Source organism: Mustela lutreola, chromosome 3 (assembly GCF_030435805.1).
Source record: "Mustela lutreola isolate mMusLut2 chromosome 3, mMusLut2.pri, whole genome shotgun sequence".
Lineage (NCBI taxonomy): Eukaryota > Metazoa > Chordata > Mammalia > Carnivora > Mustelidae > Mustela > Mustela lutreola.
Window position 1 is genome coordinate 202,827,925 of NC_081292.1, and position 20,832 is coordinate 202,848,756.

At 43.7% G+C, this 20,832-nt stretch overlaps 1 protein-coding gene across 4 annotated transcripts in view; it reads left to right on the forward strand.

Annotated features, from left to right (window-relative positions):
• HECW2 (HECT, C2 and WW domain containing E3 ubiquitin protein ligase 2) overlaps positions 1-20,832 on the forward strand; it is a 368,631-nt gene that overhangs the window by 203,641 nt on the left and 144,158 nt on the right. For 3 of the 4 annotated variants that reach the window (XM_059168541.1, XM_059168540.1, XM_059168539.1), the window contains one exon: positions 14,694-14,801. In XM_059168541.1, coding sequence (XP_059024524.1) covers positions 14,694-14,801 — 108 coding nt within the window. Of the gene's footprint in view, positions 1-3,190; positions 3,526-14,693; positions 14,802-20,832 lie in introns of those variants that run through there. The other variant, XM_059168542.1, reaches the window with a different exon arrangement.

The following is a 20,832-nucleotide window of genomic DNA, read 5'->3' on the forward strand; positions in this document are numbered from 1 at the left end:
TCACTTTACACTGATGCTTGAAATTTCTAGTCTTTCCTCCTCCACTGGCCTCATCTCTCCTCCCTCAACCCTCTGCTCTGGTCCCAGTGGTCCTCCTTCAGTCCTTGAATGTGCCACTCCGCTTCCCAGCCCAGGGTCTCTGTACAGCTCTTCTATCTGGAATGTTCTCTCTCTTTTCTTCCCTCCTCTCCTTCCCCAACCTTCAGAGCTTCGTTGCCTCATTAATTCCTTGAGGGAGATTTCTCTTATTCTCTGGCCTGGGTCCTGTCAGCAGCTCACCCATTCTCTTAAGACCTCCTCTTTTTCCTTCCCTTTTTCCTTGTTCATAATAGTAACCAAAGAATTCATTTTGTATTTGTTATGTAGTATTTCTCCCTCTCTCTCAAGAAGCTCTACCAGAGGGCGCCTGGGTGGCTCGGTGGGTTAAGCTGCTGCCTTCAGCTCAGGTCATGATCTCAGGGTCCTGGAATCGAGTCCCACATCGGGCTCTCTGCTCAGCGGGGAGCCTGCTTCCCTTCCTCTCTCCCTCTGCCTGCCTCTCTGCCTACTTGTGATCTCTCACTCTCTCTCTCTCTGTCAAATAAATAAATAAATCTTAAAAAAAAAAAAAAAAAAAAAAAAGAAGAAGAAGCTCTACCAGAAAAAGCAGGGGCTGCATTTGTCGTGTTCCGCACGGCCTCCCAGTGCCTGGCACCATATGCTCTCACGGCGCGTGAAAACGCGAAGATGTCACAGGAATGCGAATTTGGTGCTGATGTGCTTCCCATTTTATTTGTTGCTGTGGATTTTTGAGGTCTTTCTTCACACAGGGGAGTGGTGTGAAGGGAGGATAGCATACGTAAATTTCGTGGGCCGGCACGATGCTCTTTCGGCCCTACCTTCTCAATGCCGTGGTCTGCTGTGGTCAACGAGGTACTGGCCGAATTCCCTGTGTTTCAGAAGGACCATCTCTGCGAAAAGGTACACATATATGATGGCCTTAAGTCTACTCTGTAACATCATCTAACTTGATCTGCTTTAGAAGTGTCTAGATCAACTTGGAAATCTAGTTCCCTTCTGACAATGGCTTGTGCTGTGGGGACACAGGTTTCCTTTACATAGGACAACAGCCTGTTTGACACACGTGAACATCGGTGACACATGGGTGGACCAGAACCTAGTTCAGTTGCAGTGGCCCATCTGGCAAATGGTACAGTATTTGGAAGGGAAAGAAACCTGGCTTGGGGATCCAGAGTGGTGGGAGCAGCAACAAGCTTCTCTTCAGCCCCGTGGAGTTTGTTGGCCCATAACTAATGGGAAATAAGGAAATAAGCAAACATTTAAGCTTGTGCACTCCTGGCTGGGGAGGAAAGCAGAGACGCTGACCTTGTTGAGAAGTCCGTCGTTCAAAGGCTCTAGTCACCTTGGATGCCAATAAAAGAAAATGAATTCATCCTTTCTAGATTTCTTTATCCTTACCTCCTTTCGGTGACCGAGCCGAGTTCGTGAGGTTACTGGCATTTTCTGGAATGTTATCTGAGAAAGGCAGCGTGTTGTAAAAGAGCTCAGGCTTGGGTGCCTTCAGGTAGGACCCCGTTTGTTAAATCCTGGCCGTTCATTACCACCTCCTCCCCGTGGGCCTCAGTTTCCTGATCCGTAACACGGGCCTGATAACACTATTGACCTCAGCCTCGGAGCACAGGGCTGTTCATGAGACTGTTTCAGAACCATGTGTGACGTGTCCCTGGTAGCCAGTGGGCAGTCTGCACTTGTTCTGACTGTTTGCTCGCGTGCACCCAAGAATCCGCAGTGGCGTGTCCCAAGCTTGGGCAGCGTTGACGTGTCGGAAGAGCCCCGGTGGTGACTGTGGACTGCCAGGCTTGCCATGTCCTTGTAGTCTATTGTAGAATCAGCCCCAAGCTCTGTGGCCCGTTGGGGCTTTATGGCAAACTATGTCTGGATTAAAGACACGGCAGAGAGAAGATTATATCCACTAAATGTGGCACAGAGTTTGAACCCGCTCTGTCTCACTGCACAACAAAACTTGTGACCGATGAGGATATTTTATCCCGCTTTCCTGGACGTTTGCTGGAAGGATGTGGTCTTGTAGCCTTCGATTGCATTCACCCAGTCAACTAACACTTAATGATTGTGACAACTGCCCTGGGCAGATCGGCGTCACGGGCCCCTCTCCCACTAAAGAACAACGCGTCTCATCTGGAAATTCTTCTGCTGTACCCAGTTCCTGGGATGAGACAAGAGCATAGCTAACTACATTGAGGGTTTTCATCCATTTTTGCATTAAAAATGGCATCTGAAGGGGGCGTCTGGGTGGCTCAGTGGGGTGGGCCTCTGCCTGTAGCTCGGGTTGTGATCCCCGGGCCCTGGGATCGAGCCCTGTATCAGGCTCTCTGCTCAGCGGGGAGCCTGCTTCCTCCTCTCTCTCTGCCTGCCTGTCTGCCTGCTTGTGATCTCTGTCAAATAAATAAATAAAACCTTTTAAAAAATGACATCTGAGGAACATCTGGGTGGCTCAGTGGGTTGGGTGTCTGCCCGTGGCTCAGGTCATGATCCCTGAGTGAAAACATCAGGCTCCTTGCTCAGCGGGGAGCCTGCTTCTCCCTCTGCCTACTGCTCCCCCCGCTTATTCTTGCTCTCTCTCACACACAAATAAATAAATAAAATCTTTAAAACATAACATCTGAGAATAACTTCAGGGTTGATAACCACAGTTTTGGATTTTCATTAAAGCTAGATAATGTTTCAGAAAGTTTTAGTCGATTTTCACAGTTTGAAATCCCAAGTCCACAGATTTCATTCTGGATTAATTAGAATGCTATAAGCCTCTTTCGGTAACTAAATGAATGCTCCGTCCGATTAATCATAATAGTACATCAGCGTTTCCAGATGATGACCACTCTATTCTTAGTAAGTCAGACAGAAAATTCCCTTCTCTGTGATAACAGTTTGTTGACATCAGCTCAGTCCATATGAGTGTGTGTGTGTGTGTGTGTGTGTGTGTGTACATATAACTCATTCTTTGGAATTTTCCCAATGGGAAAAAAGCACAGGAAGGAAGCCGAGGGGAGGATGGGGCGATTGCATCCTGTACCCTTTACAGGGTGTGGCCACGACTGCCTCAGCCTAAGGGACACTGATAGGTTGTGTTTTTTCATTTAGGATGCCTGACAGTCTTGAGGAAAAGTAGGAGTGGCTCTCAGTGTTTATTTAGCTGGACAGGAGTCTCCTAGGAAAGGTCTGCTCATATCCCGCTTAGGATTTCATTTCTAGAACTTGGGAAAGAGGAAGAGAAGCAGGAACATCAGTGAGGTAGGCCCGCAGAGCTCTCCAAGCCACGTTAGGACTCCAGACCCGCCTGACTTCAGTTCTGGTCTCTTCTATGAATGAAATCGTCAAGTGGGCAGGCCGGGGACATGATTTTAAGGAGAATGGAACATGTTTCTTGCTGCTTCCTAAATCTGGTTTGAAATGATTATGGATTCAACCCTGGCAAAGGCAGAGAGAAATTCCTTGGGATTATATGAGGTAAGATACTAGAAAGTTCTGTGAAATGAGTTCTCCCCTCACCAGATTTCTGAGTCCACCTGTGTGGGATTTAGAGTTCTCTCTACCTTTCTCTTTGAAACATTCTTAAATGTGGTCCCCCCCCCCCCCCCCAGCTTGATCAGGACCGTTATTACCACCAATGTGGTGTGCTTATCCCATTTAATCATTTGACAACTCCATGTCATTAGTGCTGGAATTAAAACATTTAAAACTTTCGCAACAAGGGGCACTTGGGTGGCTCAGTCAGTTAAGCATCTGTGGTTGGGTCAGGCCATGATCTCAGGCTCCTGGGATCGAGCCCCGAGGCAGTGACGAGTCGGCTTCTCCCTCTTGCTCTGCTCCTCGCCACCCCCGCCATGTTCTCTCTCATTTGTTCTGCTCTCTCTCCCTCTCTTTCTGTCAAATAAATAAATAAATAAAAATCTTTAAAAGATTTTAAACTTTTACAAATAAATATGTAGTCCCTGTGCTCAATTTCCTGGTTTCAGATAAAGTACTTTACTATGATGTTAAGTACAGGTCCTACCTACAATAATATTTGTCAAAATGTCATTTGAGTCTAAATAGATTTTATGAAAGGTAATCTGCCTCTGGATAATAATGTTTTGGTGTTTTGTCAGATTTTAAAGCTCTTCTGTCATGAATGTTATAGCCTATTTATTTGTAATGTAACGTGTATATGGACAAGTATTCACAAGACCCTCGCATCTTAGAAACTGTTGATTTAACGACACTCTTTCAATAAAACTTTAATTTTAGAATAAAATCATGTTTTTGTTAAGGTTTTCTTGTGGCAGTTGTAGGAAACTGACCCAGCTTTCTGCAGACCTTTGAAATCTGCTCTAATTGTTCAAAAGACAGGATGAATCCAGGGCAAAATTTCAGTTCTATTCTAATCCTTTTTCAATGAAAAAAAATTACTTTTTGGCTACAAAATGCCAATCAGTGGTTCTCAAGGTGGGTGGGATGTTGCTGTCTATCTGTCTGTCTTTCATATAGCATGCTGTCTGTCATATAGCACACAGCTGGCATTTAGTGCCCAAGAGCTAAGGACGCTATCATTGCTATAATGTACTGGACAGACCCAGTAGTGCCCTCATTTGGAAACATAGATAAATGCTTACTTAGTTTAATGAAAAGTAACTTATTGGCTTAGTAAGGATTCAGGTGAGTATGCTAACTCTGGGAAAGTGGTTCACCTTCTGATCAAGCCAGTGTGGATAAAGTAGGCACATCTGCAGAATTATTCTTTAGTGTTAGTAACAATGAATGTTCCAGAAAGGTTGCTCTCCCATACTTCCAACTAATATTTTCAGATTGAGTTTGGATTAGCTCTAATAAGTATTTGGTTCACTTTGATGAGCGTAACCTCCCTCTCTCAATCAAGTTAGCTGCTATAGTTCCTGATCCTTACTGTAAGAGCTCACTAAGATCAAAGGTGTGACTTACCCCAACTGAAGGATGCTTTTATGCTGAGCTTTAAACTGGATCCCATCGTAGCACAATTCCATTCCTGGCAACTGTTAACACACATAGTGCCACAACAGAGATTTCCTAGTTAAACACAATATTCCCAATACAAGTTTCATTGTGTAGGCACACGAGGGGCTCTCTGCTTATTCTTTATTAGGCTGAGCTTAAAGGTCATTGACAGAATTTTAGTCTTTGAGTGACCTTCCACTCAAGAACTGCACAGATTGATCTACTCTGTGCGAGAGACTGTGTTCCGTGTGAAATAGCGTCATGTCCTGTCATTGTACATATGGACTGCACTTCTGCTCGTTCGGCATCCAGATTAAGGAAGAAAGCAGTCTCCAAAAACATATGAGTTAGCATGCTTTTGTTTTAATTGATATATGTTTATGAGAAATTAGGATAAAATGGATTTCCTTAAAAGAAATTTAAAAAGTAAAAACTAAGGAAATGAGGTTGAGGAACTGTGCTTTTGAGTATGAAAAGAAAAATGTAACTTTCTATGAAAGAAGGAAGAAATGGACTAAAAAATTTTTAAACCTCACATATGTTGCTCCTGGTATGTGCCACGTTCAAGTATTGTACCTAGTACTCCTTACAGCTTTCAGAGCTAAGTGCTGTTATCATTTTGTAGATTAAAAAAATGGAGTCTATGCAGTTTTAAGACTTGCCCAGGGTTATGGGTCCAGTAAATCAGAGAGATGGAATTAAACCCAGGTCTGCTGTTTCTCAAAGTTCTGGGATCTTACCATCACCTCATTGCGGCTGACTGGCAACGTCATTATGAAGTGGTGTATGACTCACTTGGTACCTGTAATAAATGATTTGTACCTAAAACATAAAGCATACTTCTCATCTTGGTTGAACAGGAAGCTCATGTTGGTTGAATGCCAGAGATATATTTAATACGTTGCGTTAAGGGTTTTATTGAGTTACTAAGTGACGGAGAATCTGAGCTTTCTATTTTGACTGATGAAGGTTGGGTGTGGGCAAGTTGGACTTTCGGGAGTTGTTTGGTTAAAGAGAGGGACAGGAAGAGCATGGTGGGTTTAGAGAGTGAAATTCAGGCTGGTGGCCGGACTTGGGAGAGAGCTTAGAGGTGGATGAGTCATCTCGCGGTGTCGCTGGACTGAAGAGTCTGGAATGGACTCACAGCCTTCTGCACCAAGGCTATTGATAGCTGCCGCAGCTCTGCGCATGCAGGAAAGATGGAGATGGAAGGAGAGGTCATGTTTGGGTTATGGCCCTGGCGCTTGGTGCTGGGCCTGGGCGCGACACATTGTGGGCTGTCTTCTCCTGCCCTTCGAAAGTCCACTCCGCACATGGTAGCCAGAGGGATTTTTTTAAAAAGGTGGATCATGTTACTTACGTGCTTTAAGTCTCCCAGTGACCTTTCCTCATCCCCAGCATGGAACCCAGACTCTCCACAGTGTTCTAGATGGAAGGTGTGCGAGAGCCTCTAGGAGCGCAGTGTCTGGGCTCACTCTGCACAGGCCAGTTTCAGGATCTTGGGCGGATTTCCCAACTTCTCTGTGTCTTATCCCCATCATTGAGAATCTGATAGTGGTGCCTCCCTCAGAGGATGGTTACGGGTGTCAACGAATCCATAGGGACAGAGACATAGAGCAGTGCCTGACCTTGATGCCAACTCTGAGCTGCTCTTCACTATCTGGTATTCTGGGCCGTGACTGAAACTCTCAGGAGGTATTGGCCAACATGAGTTCAAGTATTGCTTCTCACCCATCTGTTGGTGGTTTCCTCCCTTGTCAGAATGAGTGTCTAATCAAGTAGTTTGGGATCAAATTTTATGTAGAGATTGGCTTAGCGGCCCGTCCTGCCTCTGCTGGGGGTATGTATGGCTGCAGGTGTGAATGCTCAGGAGGCCCCTCGGGGTGGAGGGTGCTTAGGACGTGGCTCTGAGTCACCCAGTGTGGATCTTATGAAAGATTTCCCATTCTCCAGGATGGGCTCCACCACCCCTGGTCAATGGCCTGCCACAGAGAAGATAACCATGGGACATCTCTTTCAAACTCGGGGGTGCATGGCCTTGAATCAGCACGTGTGTGCCCACTCCACCATGCGAGGGCAGCGACATGTGTGCCTTCTCTGGCACACGTTGTACCCCAGGGCCAGACCCGGCCACCTAGCCATCAGCACTTTTCCGCCTCTGTTGCTTTTTTGTCCTGTGATGTGCCTTTTTCTCCCATCTCTGGCACATTATAATCAGCAGTTCTTTCTGGTATTTATAGGAAAATAGCTCTTCAAGTTAGAACCTAGCCATAGTCATTAGTGGGTACGTCTCAGCTGGTGGTTGTGGTATCAGGATCATAATCTCTAGGAAAAAGAGGAAGCATCGGTGTCAGGAATTGGGCATCTAGGGAGACTGGATTAAAACTAATGTCACCTTTGCAAATTCATGAGGAAGGCTGTTAGTGAATTCTCACAGTACTTCATAAGATTGGTATTCTGTGTGGCCCAATCCCTAGTAAAGAATCACTCTCCCCTTGCAATGTAGTTCAGATCCCAGAGTCGTTGTCAGAGTTTCTCTGTCCCACTGTAGCAGGATTCCATAACCTGCCTGGCACATACTTGTAGAAAATTTGCAAAAGCTTTTAGAAAATTATTAAAAACAATCACACAGTCCCTGTGAAGTTGTGCTCTTTGTCTAGGTCTACAAAGATACTTTTGATTCAAATTGTTGTTTAGTCCAGTGCTCTCCAAATCCCAAATCTCAGGGCATCTAATTTTTGAGTACAGCCAGAGTACACCAGGCCCCTCCCTGATCCAATCTCAGGACAGTTACATTTGATTTGTATCCAAAAGGTAATTTGAAACAACTTTAATGTTTATGCCATTTGTGAGGAAATGTGGGGAGGAATTACTTTAAAGCAAAAGAAATTTTGCAAGCATCATTTTTCATCTTTCTGGCACAATCTGTCGTATGGCATCTTTCTTGAAAACTTTCTCATTTCTAACTCCCCTTGGCTGATTGATAGAAGAGTGAAGGCTTTGAATATATACATATATATATATATATATATATATATATATATATATAATATATATTACATATATTATTCTATTTGTATGTATATATCTCAAATATATATACATATATATTTGTTCCTATTTTATCTCTACCACTCTATGGAGATTTTGGAAATATTAACAGGGACATAGAAACATTTGCAAATCCAAATTATGTTTGGATATGTTTGAGATGTCTGGTCACGTCTCCTGTATATTTTCTTATTATCTTAAAAGCTTGTTCAGAGGACATTTCTGGAATCCAGAAATCATGTACAGGAAGAACAATCTTTTAAAGGTAATTTTCATAGTGATCTCTGCATGTGAAATATTATGGGGGAAAGAAGAGTTTTAAAGAATAAGCCTTTCTGGGGTGCCTGGGTGGCTCAGTGGGTTGGGCCTCTGTCTTCAGCTCAGGTCATGATCCCAGGGGCCTGGGATTGAGCTCCACATCAGACTCTTGCTTGGCAGGGAGCCACTTCCCCCTCTCTCTCTGCCTGCCTCTCTGCCTCCTTGTGATCTCTGTCTGTCAAATGAATAAATAAAATCTTTAAAAAAAAAAAAAAAGAATAAGCCTTTCTGCTTATATTATTTTAGCTTTCTGTGGCATTTGAGGAGAGAATTCATTATTTTAATTATTCTTTACAGTCACGTTGTAGGTTAATATAATTAATTGTACTTTGCCAAAGATGAAAAAGATAACATCCTGGGGCCCAGGCAACAACACTAAGTTTTACAGCTGAATTCAGCTCTAAATATGGCCACTTGTTTATTGCTTCCGATGACCATTCATAGAACTAAAAAATGAGCTCCCTTGGTAATGCAGTATGTCTGCAGAACATGAAGCAAAGGAGTGCCTGAAACACCTTAATGACTGGCTTAAGGGTGTAGATTTCCCAAAGGATATCTCCGTGTGCCTCCCAGGATACATCAAACCTGATAGATCCCGAGCCCTATGAACTACACACAGTCACAGGGAGTGCTGATTGTCCCGCTCTGTCCCTCTTTCACACTGCAGAAAGTTTGCACGCACTCTTGGTGTTGCATTGTGCCTCTGTTCCAGTCGGCCCCCCCCTCCCCCAGTCCCCACACTGGGAACTCCTGATGGCAGGAAGTGGGTGCTTCTTCTCTTCTGCAGTAGGCAGTCAGCGAGTGCTTTTCGGTGAATGAATGAACAAGCTAACAAATGAGAAGGAGAGTTGTTAGCAATGAACAGGGCCCAAAGCGTTGCTGTGATTGCTCAGTATCCCTGCAAATAACCACAGAACAGGTTTTCCATGTGTGGCCTTTGTAGTAGTATCTCTATTGGAATTAGCTGAAATCCAGATGCCTGCATCCTAACTCAAACCTATTGGACCAAACTGTCTGGAAGAGCAGTCCAGGAATCTACGTTTTAAAGAACTTCAGGATGTTCATCGTGAGCAGTGGAGGTGGGCAGTCGTGACTGGGGGGGATCAGTTAGCTAAAGGGAAGAGTGGCCAGTGATGATTGTTTCCTAATGAGTGTGCCCGACATGTTGGTAAATTTGCTTATGTAGAGATTTTTTAAGTCTCCACCATGTTCCTCCTAAAGATAATGTGATTTTAATTAAGGAAAGGGGTTCTCTTTCTGACCTAATTAATTAGTTCTGCGAAAATTATCTGAGCCAATAACTATTCTGTAGTTAAGAGATTTGTGTGTGATGTCATCTTCTATCTCTACGCCTTTGTTTTCTGGGTCCAAACACTTTATTTGTTTCTCCCTTGGAGAAACAGACTTAACAATTAATTCCGGTATTCATAACAGAATAAATGGAAATAGCTCTAAAGAGTAATTAGAAAAAACACTAAATGAAGTCACTCTGCAAAATTATCATGGGCTGCTAAAATAGGCAGGAGGGAAGATTTTCAAGGTTTCTTTTATCACGTTCCCATAATATTCATAAACAGGTATACAATTATATCGAAAGGATTTTTAGGGCTTTTGTGTGTGTGTACTTTGCTTTTCTATTTAGAGAAAATGTACTGCCAACCAGACTTGTAAGAGAACAAAAAAGACATATGAGTGGACAAGCTTTATATAAACCATACCAAACAAAATTAGATTTAGAAAAGGTATTTAGGTACATGAATTAAACATCTTCAGTGTTTCTTTCTTGTAATTATATTCCAACTTGAAAGTTACCCAAGTATCTAGAATATGTGCTCTTAGAAAATAAGACTATTTTTTTAAAGATTTTATTTATTTATCTGACACAAAGAATGAGAGAGATCACTCGCAGGGGGAGCCGCAGAGGGAGAGGGAAAGAAGCAGGCTCCCTGCTAAGCAAGGAGCCCAGTGCTATGCCGGGCTCCATCCCAGGGCCCTGAGATCATGACCTGAGCCGAAGGCAGACGCTTAGCCAACTGAGCCACCTAGGTGCCCCCCAAGTAAGACTTTTTCAATTGGAAAACAGATACTTTAATCCTAGTAGGAGGAGAAATAAGAATGAGAATGGAAAAGGGAGTGAAGAAGGGAATGTTCAAAGAGCAAAAACAAAACCAGTTAAGTGTGCCTTATAGAAGCAGACATATTTTTAGGTTGAAAGGAAGAAACTCAAAATTAAGGTGATTGGTAGAGGGGATTGGATCAAAGCCTCCTCCCTAACGGGGTCGAACCCTGGGCAAGAAGGGAAGCTGAAGGTATGGATACAGAAAAGATATTAGAGAGATGAGACCTAACGTTCTACATGTTTTGAATGTTACCCGCTCCACACCAGAGCGTGGAAATGAGCTACGGGATGTGAGGACCGGGGCAGATTGGACTAGTTGTTAAGAGAAATGGGAAAAGGAAGTAGCCAGGTACAAATGCAACAACTGATGATTGGTTTTAAAAGCCAACAAGATTTCTTTGATTTATCACAATGTTCATTCAGTGGAGGAAGAAATAGATTTCTAATTATGTGTTCATTATAGTTGTGGGGGGCTTAGTACCCTTTGGTTGGTATACCATTTTAAACTCCGTTCTTTTTCTTCTTTGGAATTGGGGCATTTAAAAAAGACCAAATAACCTAATATGCATGTTAGATGAGGGGAAAGAAAAACAACTCATGCAATCTGGGAAAAAAACATTCTGTTCTCAGATATCCATGAAAAATAGATCTCAGCGTAGGAATGCTGTCACAGCAAAGGTGTTCTGGGTCCAGACTAGAATTGACTGCAACCTAAACAAAGGTGTTAGTTAACCTACTTAACGAAGAAAATTTTATTCTGAGGGACCAATTAAAATTAGTCTTGAAATAAAGGAAGGCAGTGAGTCATACGCGCTGCTCTTGACGTGGTGTGACCAAGGCTGGCCAGAGTTGTGCCAGTTTGCGGCAGTAGGAGCTGTAGTGGCCGAGGAGGCCATGATAATCCTATTGAAATCATTTGTGCTCTGTGCTCCTAAGCTGGCTTATTTATACGGACTTGATATTTTCAATGAAGTGTTAGTGCCACTCATTGGCAGAGGGCCTTGTCTCTGTTGGTGATAATGAATGATCAGAAACATCATCTCATCAGAGAGAAATTTCAGCCTAAAATAACCAGACTATTAACGAGCTTGGGTATCTGCTGTGTGACAGCCACCATGCTTGGTGCAGAATAAGATCTTCCCCATGGAGATTGACAGGGTGGGTCCCCTGCTGTGGCATTTTGAATGGAAACAGACCCACCACACTTCCGCTGTGGGCTCTCTCGTCCCAGTTCTGACCCATTTCTCATCTTTATGGGGCGTTGGAATTCCAGCTGAGCCTGAATACCCACAGTACATTTTCAACATTTTGCTTCAACTCCTCTTTTTTTTTTTCTTTAAATATCATGAATTTAACCAAATGGAGTTGTCTACGTGACCTACAAACCAGTGCGGGGAATTAAAGTCTAAGATACATGGCTTGTCCCAACCCACAAGAGCTGGTGGGTACCTTGAATGCACAAGTCTGATCCGTTTCTTGGAACAGGCTCTTCAAGACAAGCACCCATCACTGCTCCCCCTTAATTCCTACTTCACACGGGGCAGAATTTCTGCCTTGAAGTGGATGTGGCTGCCAAGGAAAGAGTTTCTTAGTGGCCCTTCCTGGGACAAGAGATGCCAATGCTGGTTCTCTGTCAAAGTTCTTTTCCAGGAAACATATAAAGGGAGTGCGGAGCCTCAGGCTCACTCTGTCAGGAGCGTGTCCTTCATTTGGCTTAGCCGATGGTGTTGGGAGAAAAGGTCAGTAACCCCGAAAGTGCCAACCTCCTCTAGTGAGGTCGCATTAGCGAGGGCGGTTTCACTACCACGGCTTTGTATCACTGGGATCCTGGTGCTTGCTCCTTAAAACAAGACTAATGCTGCCTCCTCTTTCCTGAGGCCTCAAGAGGAAATTTTCACAATAATATTTTCAGAAAATTCGCTGTGTGCATAGACACGTTTTAAAAAATAAAAAAGCATTTTGGTTGGCTGGACACCTTCTAGTCCCTGTTCCTGTAGTCTGTTCCTTGCAGGGCCCAGCTTTTTGTGGCGTCCAAGTGACAATAGCTGAAAAAGGTATATTTATTTGCAAAAACAGGAGAGTCTCTCTCTCCAGCCAAGCAGCTCCTCCCAGTAAATTCTCTTTTAGATGCATAGCCAGCATCTTTGTGCTCTAGACCAAAGCAGTGATGCTGTTGAGGGGATTCTGGATCAAGTCAGGCACGATGAGTCTGCATCACTGATGGGATTTTAGGGTGGTGGGTGTATCTGTTAGGAATTGTGTGAAGATGCAGGTAGAGTAACCTATCTACAGTGGCTTAACCAGCTAGCAATGTACTGTTGCTAGGTAGCAAGCAGCCTGAGGGAACGTGGTGCAGAGCTGAAGGACTTGTCGTGGTTACTTCTGGCTTCTTGCTCTGCCATCCTTAGCATGTGGCTCTCATCCAAGAACAGAGGGGAGGGAAGAGCAAAAAGGGTTATTGAGTCTGCCCTTGACTCTGCCCTTTTTAACTCAGGAAAATAATAGCTTTCCTGGAAGTCCCACCCAGTAGACTTCCATTGCCATGGCGCGGGCCAGAGCTATGCCATGCGCCACCCTTCGCTGCAAGGTATTCTGGCGAGAGGAGTGTCTTTAACTGGGAACACTGTTGCCTTGGGTAAAACTGGGGTTTCATTTGGCAAGGAGGAAGCTCAGTGGAGGGCAGTGGTCGGGATCTGCCCTGAGGAGCCCCACGACATCTATCACAACCAGTTTTCGGTGACCGCCTTTTAAATATCGGCTTTGCTGTGCTGTTAGGAGAAGGAATGGATGATTGGCCTCATGTTGCTTGTTTGGGGGGAGGGGACGGCAAGAGTGTGTCATGCTTTCCCAGTCCTAGAGAGAACAGTGGCCCCTTCTTGATCTTTCACGAGAAGAATTGTTGACGACAGTGTGCTCAGCGCCAAAGGCGGGGAGGACCATCGCTCTCAGAGCGTCTCGGCTTATCCCTGTGCTGAAGGTCATGGGCTCCCAGCACAGCCCCAGACAGAAACCTCTCAGGGCTGGGCTATCTGACCCCTCGCTCTGGTCCACTTTCCATTTCTCTCGTGCTCCAGAAGCACGAGAAAACAAAGGGCGGGCGGAGGTTTTTCTTCTTAGGACGATTCCCTTGAGCTTGGGACTTGTTCCCTCTTTCCTGTTTTCCAGTGTCCCTCTGACTCCATGTCTGGCCGGTCCCAGCTCTCAGGGAAAGCGTGTCCTTCACCTTCCCTCCTGCGAAAGGGATTTGCGGAGACAAGTGAAGTGTGTATGACTTGAAGAACTAGTGTCACTGTACACATTTCCATGTACCTATCAAACTCTGAATGGTCTTTTTGGTTATATTTTCTATTCTAGACCCTGGGACAGAGCTTCAAATTAGTGTGGTGCCGGCAAATGATAGAATACGAACTTCAGCCCTTGGGGTGGTGGGGGAAAGCCTGGAGCCCTCAGAACATCCCTGCCTTCCGTTTTATGTTACTAGCGTCTCTTTCGTGTGTCAATGCGCTCTACAAATATTACTGTTTTCTGTGTGCTGGGAGGTCAGAACGCTTGGGAAGTGCTGTTATAGTCCTGCTCTTCAGGTCACTGTCATCTGTCCAAACAAATGCCTAAACCCTTTCTTCTTTTTTTGTATTGTTCAAGGTTTTACGCCTTTGGCTTTTTGTGAAAGGTTATCCTAGCAGACATGATGATTTGGTTGGTGCCTCCTGAACACTGTTCATGGCAAACCTGTACTGTGTCTTCACTCATTTTCATAGCTTAAGGTCCCCCCTTTTAAAATTCCATTTGGAGTTCTATTAGGGTCTCCCACCTTTGCTCTTCCTGTCTTTTTATCTAGGATTTTGTAGATGGGAGCACACCCAACTCCTTTCTTATCTGTCAGCTGACCACTGACCCTGCAGTGGTCATACCCTTTGTTCTTTCCAGTTTCGTGTTTTGGGGACGTTCATTGACCTGGCCAAGCCCCGAAATGCCAGACTCCTTCCACCCCGCCCTGGTTCTCCCGTATCAATGCAAGTGCAGAAATGCAGGGCAGCGGTCGCCTCGTCCTACTGCCTGTTAATACTTCCCCCTTTATCTCTTCTGTCCTTTATTTTAGAACTTGCATTAGTCTTGGAGCTAAGGAAGGACACATAGGTTGTAATTAAGCTGAAAAGTGTTTGTTTGCTTTTTCCAGATGAGAATTCTCCAGCCAACTTCTGGGATTCTAAAAACAGGGGTGTGACTGGAACCCAAAAAGGGCAAATTGTGTGGAGAATTGAGCCTGGGCCCTATTTCATGGAACGTAAGTACGAAACGAGAAATAGAAGTTTGTTACGGAACATTCTATAAATACCTGGAAACCTAGGGGTCTTTTCTGAATTTATTATGAACGTTTTTGGCTCCAATTTACATATTTATGCCATGTGTCTTCAAACTGGGAAATATATTGTTTTAGAAAATCCTTGTTAGAGGATGTTCACATATTTTTAAAAAGCGTGTGTAAATATGTGTGTGTGTGTGTATACACACGTGCACATTACATGTACCTTGTGAATGTGTGGTATATAAAGCATATATTTATTCTATTATTTATTTTAATACTTTATGTATTTTATATACCCTGTATCTACATTTGTAATTAATATTTATTGTATTAATTTCAAAAAGCCAAAAGAATAATTCAAGAATTTTATTGGCCGATAGAATACTTGGCTCTCATTTCCCCCAGCAGCAGTAACGACTGTGTTTGGGTCCCGGTCTTTACACGGAGGTGGGAGAGTCAAGGTCATTTTTAAGAACCAGAAATTGGCTGCCGGTAACTCAGCCATAACCCAGTTGACTTGATGATGCATTTTTTGATAAGGATAAATGCTTCTACATAATATATGGTTCACAGAAATATCTTCTTCCCTCTTATTTACGGTGAAGGGGAGTACTTATATTTGCCACTAATACTATTGAGAACATAGTACATATGTTTTTATGGAACAGATAAAAGTGTGAATGAATATGTGATTTACTGGTTGGTTGAAATGAACTTTCACATTTGGAGAATTCTTTATTAAGGTAGAAAAATGGGCTATTTAAAATTCTCCTGAATTGTTTAGTTCATGTAAGAATTTAAGAGATTTAATATAGGTGAGTGTGTGTATAGATGTTAGTACTGAAGGATGGTACATATTAAACCTTAAAATACAAAGTAAGATTTGATTAAATGAGAACCTGCTATAAGTGTATTTTTTTTAAAAGATTTTATTTATTTATTTGACAGAGAGAGAGAGAGATCACAAGTAGGCAGAGAGAGAGGCAGAGAGAGAGGAAGGGAAGCAGGCTCCCTGCCGAGCAGAGAGCCTGATGCGGGGCTCCATCTCAGGACTCTGGGATCATGATCATGACCTGAGCCGAAGGCAGAAGCTTTAACCTACTGAGCCACCCAGGTGCCCCTATAAGTGTATTTTTATTGAAGTATATAAATTTCTGGAGTATAAAAAGTTATTTTCAAAGACGAACATCTGTCACTTTGAATTGCCATTAAAGACATCAGATAATTTCTTCCACATCCTTAGTGGTAGGTCAGCATTTCCTAACTTTCTCTAATCATGCTTCTCTCCCCAAAGGACGGTCTTTTTTTTTCGTAGTTCAGTAGCTGGCTGGAGTCTCTCTTGAAACCTTAAGGGGACTGCAGTTTTTAAGGGAGAATGCGCACGATGTATCAGCAAACGAGGGGGCAGAAAAGCAGACAGATACGACACAAATCTAACGAATATCATGACCCATAGGAAAAAGTCTGAAAGGGGATTTGCCAAAACGTGAACATGGGTTGTTTCCTAGGAGGTCAGATTATGGGTCATTTGTTTTCCTGGCTCATTTCTACTTTTCTTTACTTTCCAACATTTGGCCCAGTGCTGGCATCGCCATCCACTAATGAGAAAAATAAGTGATAAAAGAATGTGGGAGAACATGGAATGGGTTATTTTCATTCAAGGCGATTCCTCCTCTGGAAGGATCCCAGGATTTAAGAGACTGATAGAGCTGAGAAATTTTGCCAGCTGAACTTCAGGGGAAAAGGTAAAGCAGCCTCTTTTTCTCTCCAAAGCGCCAGACCGCTAGGAGTGATCACCTGTGGATGGGCTGCGCCGGTTCATGCCGTGGGGCTCGCGAGAACCACCTGGGAAGAGTCAGTATCACATACGGCTCTGTTGGAACACGATGTGCGAGAAACCCTCTTTGCAGAGGCTCCCACTTGCCGGGGTTGATTTTATTTCTCCTCCCAAAAGCTTTAGAGATTTGTAATGTCCTGGCTGATCAGGGTGTGCTAATACCTCTGTCCGGATGAATGTTTTTTTTTTATAGCTTGCTCTAGTATTGAATAGAAATAACCTTGACATTGAAGCTAGGAACTGGGAATGAAGAGTAGGGTTTTGTTGTTGTTGTTGCTGTTGTTATTTTCTCCTTTCAATTCCACCTTAATTCCGCACACACAAAATTGGAGATATTGTGTATCATGGATGTAAAACTGGAAATATGTGGTAATTTTTTTTTTTTTTTTTCTTTAAGGACTGAGAAAAGTCGTGTTCATTGAAATCCAAGACAGTGAGTGAGAATTACGGAAAGATTGGGCTTCAGAGTAAAGTTTATCTTCTTTACTCAAAGTGAGGGCCCTCCACACACATCCCTAACCTTTCAATGTAAAAAGCTCAGGTGTATTCTTCATAGTATAGTCTGTGTCTTTCACACATCACTTTTTTACCCCATATCTGGCTACAGCAGACCTAAGGGGACTTCCCAGCATAATGAAGTTTTGCTTAAACCTTGGGAGCTGATGGCATGGAACTTAAAAAGAATTGCGGGGGGGGGGCAGTTAGAGAGCTTCTATATTTTCAGTCTCTGATCTTGAAAACTTAGGACATTTAAAAACTTTTGCTCTCATCTTCAGAAAGAAAATTTATCTTTAGCTCATCAGAAGTTCAGGCAAAATAAAATTCTGTGAACATTGACCTAAGTTCATGGGCAAACCTTGATTTGAGCGCTGTCTAAGCTATTTCTGAATGTAAAGATGGCTTTAGTTTGTCTAGATAAAGCCCCAGAGGAGGCAGGCTGCCCAGACTTCTATTATTACAGGGCCTACTTAAATGAATTTGAAGGACGAAGACGGGTTTAATTTGGGGCAGATGACCTTCCCAGGCGCTGGACAGGAGGATCAGCTTCCTCTGCACCTACTTGTCATAAGACTGTAGACTCGGATGAGCTTAGTTTGCTGAAACCGAATGGGTCATCTTTGCAGGATGCATCTTGAGTTTGGAAATCTAAAAGGTTTCTAAGTTGTCCCGTCATGCTCGGCTGTCCCTGTTGGTCGATAGTCTTACACAGATGATGGTCATTCATTTCTTGATTCATCCAGACCCGCTTTTGTCGTTCCTTCATTCCTTCCATTCATATGTCCGTCTGTCTCTCCCCAGACATCACGAGGTATTAAGTTCCAACCTTGTGTCACATGGCTCTTCTAGGAGCTCACCAAATCCCGGATCGATGAATGAACTTGGAAATAGCAAAACTCACTACTGTGTGCTAAACTGCTTTCTGATCATTGAGGATAATATCAGGAAATCGATAATATATGATCCAGTGTTTTCACGTATCTTACCTGTCTCAGTCCTAGGAAGTAGGTCGAGGAGGAAACGGGCCATCAGAGATGTAAGTGGCTTGCGTCCGTAAGAGCCTCGTCTCTGATTGGCACTCTGATTAATTAGTATACTTTCCAGGATGCAGTGCCTTGCCAAAACAGAACCTTTATGGGAGGCTTTAGGTGGGTGGGGGGAGGGCAGGTGGCCTGGGCCTCTTTGCTTTAAACATATCCATTCCCAAGCCCCTCCCCACCAACATCAGAATGACCTTTGGTCCCTTAGATGGAGATTTGGTGCTATTTATTTTCCACTCTCATACTTTAGTTTTGGGATCCTGTTCATCCTCTAATCCTATTAGGTTTCTGCTACATCCACACTGATATTGTCTGTCTTTGATTTTCATGATTGTGTATCTGAGCTTTAGCAGAGGAGGGCTTGGCCGCTCAGGCCATGTTGGCCCTTGTTAAAAGACGACGACTTGCAGGAACATATAAATGATAAGTTCACCTGTCACTGGAAACATGGGCAGATTTCCTCAAAACCATGAGGACTAGAATGTTTTACTTGGTCCAGTTTGTGAATTCTGAATAAAAGATCCTATGAATGGGAATCAGGATATGAAGATTGTAATAAAAGCATTTAGGGCAATAGTTAAAATCATATTTTAGAATAAATTGCAGTTAGTTTGATTTAAAAAAAAGATTTTTCTTTTTTTAAGATCTTATTTATTTATTTGAGAGAGTGAGAGAGCACAAGTGGGGTGAGCGGCAGAGAGAGAGGGAGAAGCAGGCTTCCCACTGAGCAGGGAGCCCGTTGTGGGGCTCCATCCCAGGACCCTGGGGTCATGAGCTGAAGGCAGACGCTTAACCGACTGAACCACCCAGGTACCCCTCAGGATTTTTCTTTTTAAATAAAAATTCTTGAGGGAAGGACATTTCCATTTCATCCATCTTGTGGTTCAAAATATTCGACTTCTAGAAACTTGGGAAATATACAGACTTTCTGAATAGGGACAAACTATTAGTGACTGCCTAAGTGAATCTTGTAGCTATTTAAGGTGATGTGCGAATTCCTAGTCTTTGAAACAAAACCATTCCGTACAGGGCATGGCCTGTGGAAACTTTTCAGAGGGCTTGAAATGGAGTTTTATACTGATGCCCAGAGTTAATGTAGTTGAGTTGAGATTACTTTTAAAAAATTACTTTTGAATACGTAGTGTATGAAAAGAGTATAGGTAGTGTTTAAAGGTACAAACGGTAAAAGTGAGTATCTCCTCAACAACTTCATGCCCTGGTCCTCATTGTCCCTCCCTGAAGACAACCATTTTACCAGTCTCACTTGATCTATCTGGAGATGTCCTACTCAGATACAAACCCAGAAACAAGATGACTGCTTTTAAAATGCAATGTCATTATCACAGTTATAGAAACCCCTTTACTTAGGTGCATGGTTATATTCCTAAACACTACTTGACATTCCTTCCGCCTCCCTGACCTCCCTCCGCACAAAACAAGCCTGAGGTAACGTGTGTCAGGATCCTCCTTCCGTCTGTGAGGGGATGGAGCTGATGTGCTGGTGCTCTGGGAGATGTCTTCATTTGTGTTTATGGAAATTAGTAAGTTAAACATTGAAAAATAAAGGGGCTTTTATGTCTTGTCAGCATTTAAATAGGGGCTGCCAAATCTCTATTGTAGGAACTCTATAAATGAAAGTATCCTGAAGATTCCCGAAAGGCACAAAAATATACTTCCATAATTCATGACTGGCTTCGGGAGGGACCTGTGAGAGAGGAAGATGCCATTTGGGTGGTCCGTCCTTCCTTCCTTCCGAGGCTAGAGCGGGCCCAACCAATGATAGTCCTCATGGGCTATGGGGGAGGCCTCACCTTCTCTTGCCTGCTGCCCTCTGAGGCAACATGCTTTTAATAAGTGGATTTTGGGGAGAGAAAATACTCTTGCTTTTTCTAGTCTGAAGGAATATGCGCACGCACACATACACACACACAGAGGCACACGTGTACCTCTTTCCATAATCTGAGGCCAATACAAGGAGACTTCGGCTGCCGCATGGGGTTGTGGAGCGCCCGTTCTCGGGGGGGATTGGGTTGTTCGTTGCCCCTCAGTCCTGCACCTGCCCTGCCCGTGCCTGGGGCTGGCCGGCCCTGCGGGGCGGGGGTTGGGGGGGCGGGCTCCTCCCTTCTCTGGTGCCCGTCATCATTCACCTGCTCACTTTTACCTGTGCTGGATCCCTTTCTTGGAAGTAACTTTTTGTTTTCCTCTGCAGTTAGTGGTTACAATTTTTAGCTCAAGTAGAAGCATGAACCCCAGCTCCCCTTTTCTGCCCATCTTGAGTCATCTTCTAGGTTACCTCTTTGGACAACTAAAATGTTGAGGTACATCGATCAGAATGTGGCGGTCTTTCCTCCCTCTCACTCCAAGGGACATTGGTTAGTTACACCAGTTTGTAGAATCTTGAGTGACCTCATAAAGCACTAATATTTGCCGAGGAACGTTCCCCCTCAGCACAGAGTGTTGCTGTATTTTTAAGGGGCAGGACTGGTGTTCCGCTTGCGGAGCTGGGGCCTTTCAATCCAGGCGCAAATAACTAGAGACTTTTGTTATAGCAAAGAATTAAATGATATCCAGAATGGGTTCACTAGCAAAGCTGTCTGGGCTATTCACATCCTACAAACAAAAATGAGACTTTTTT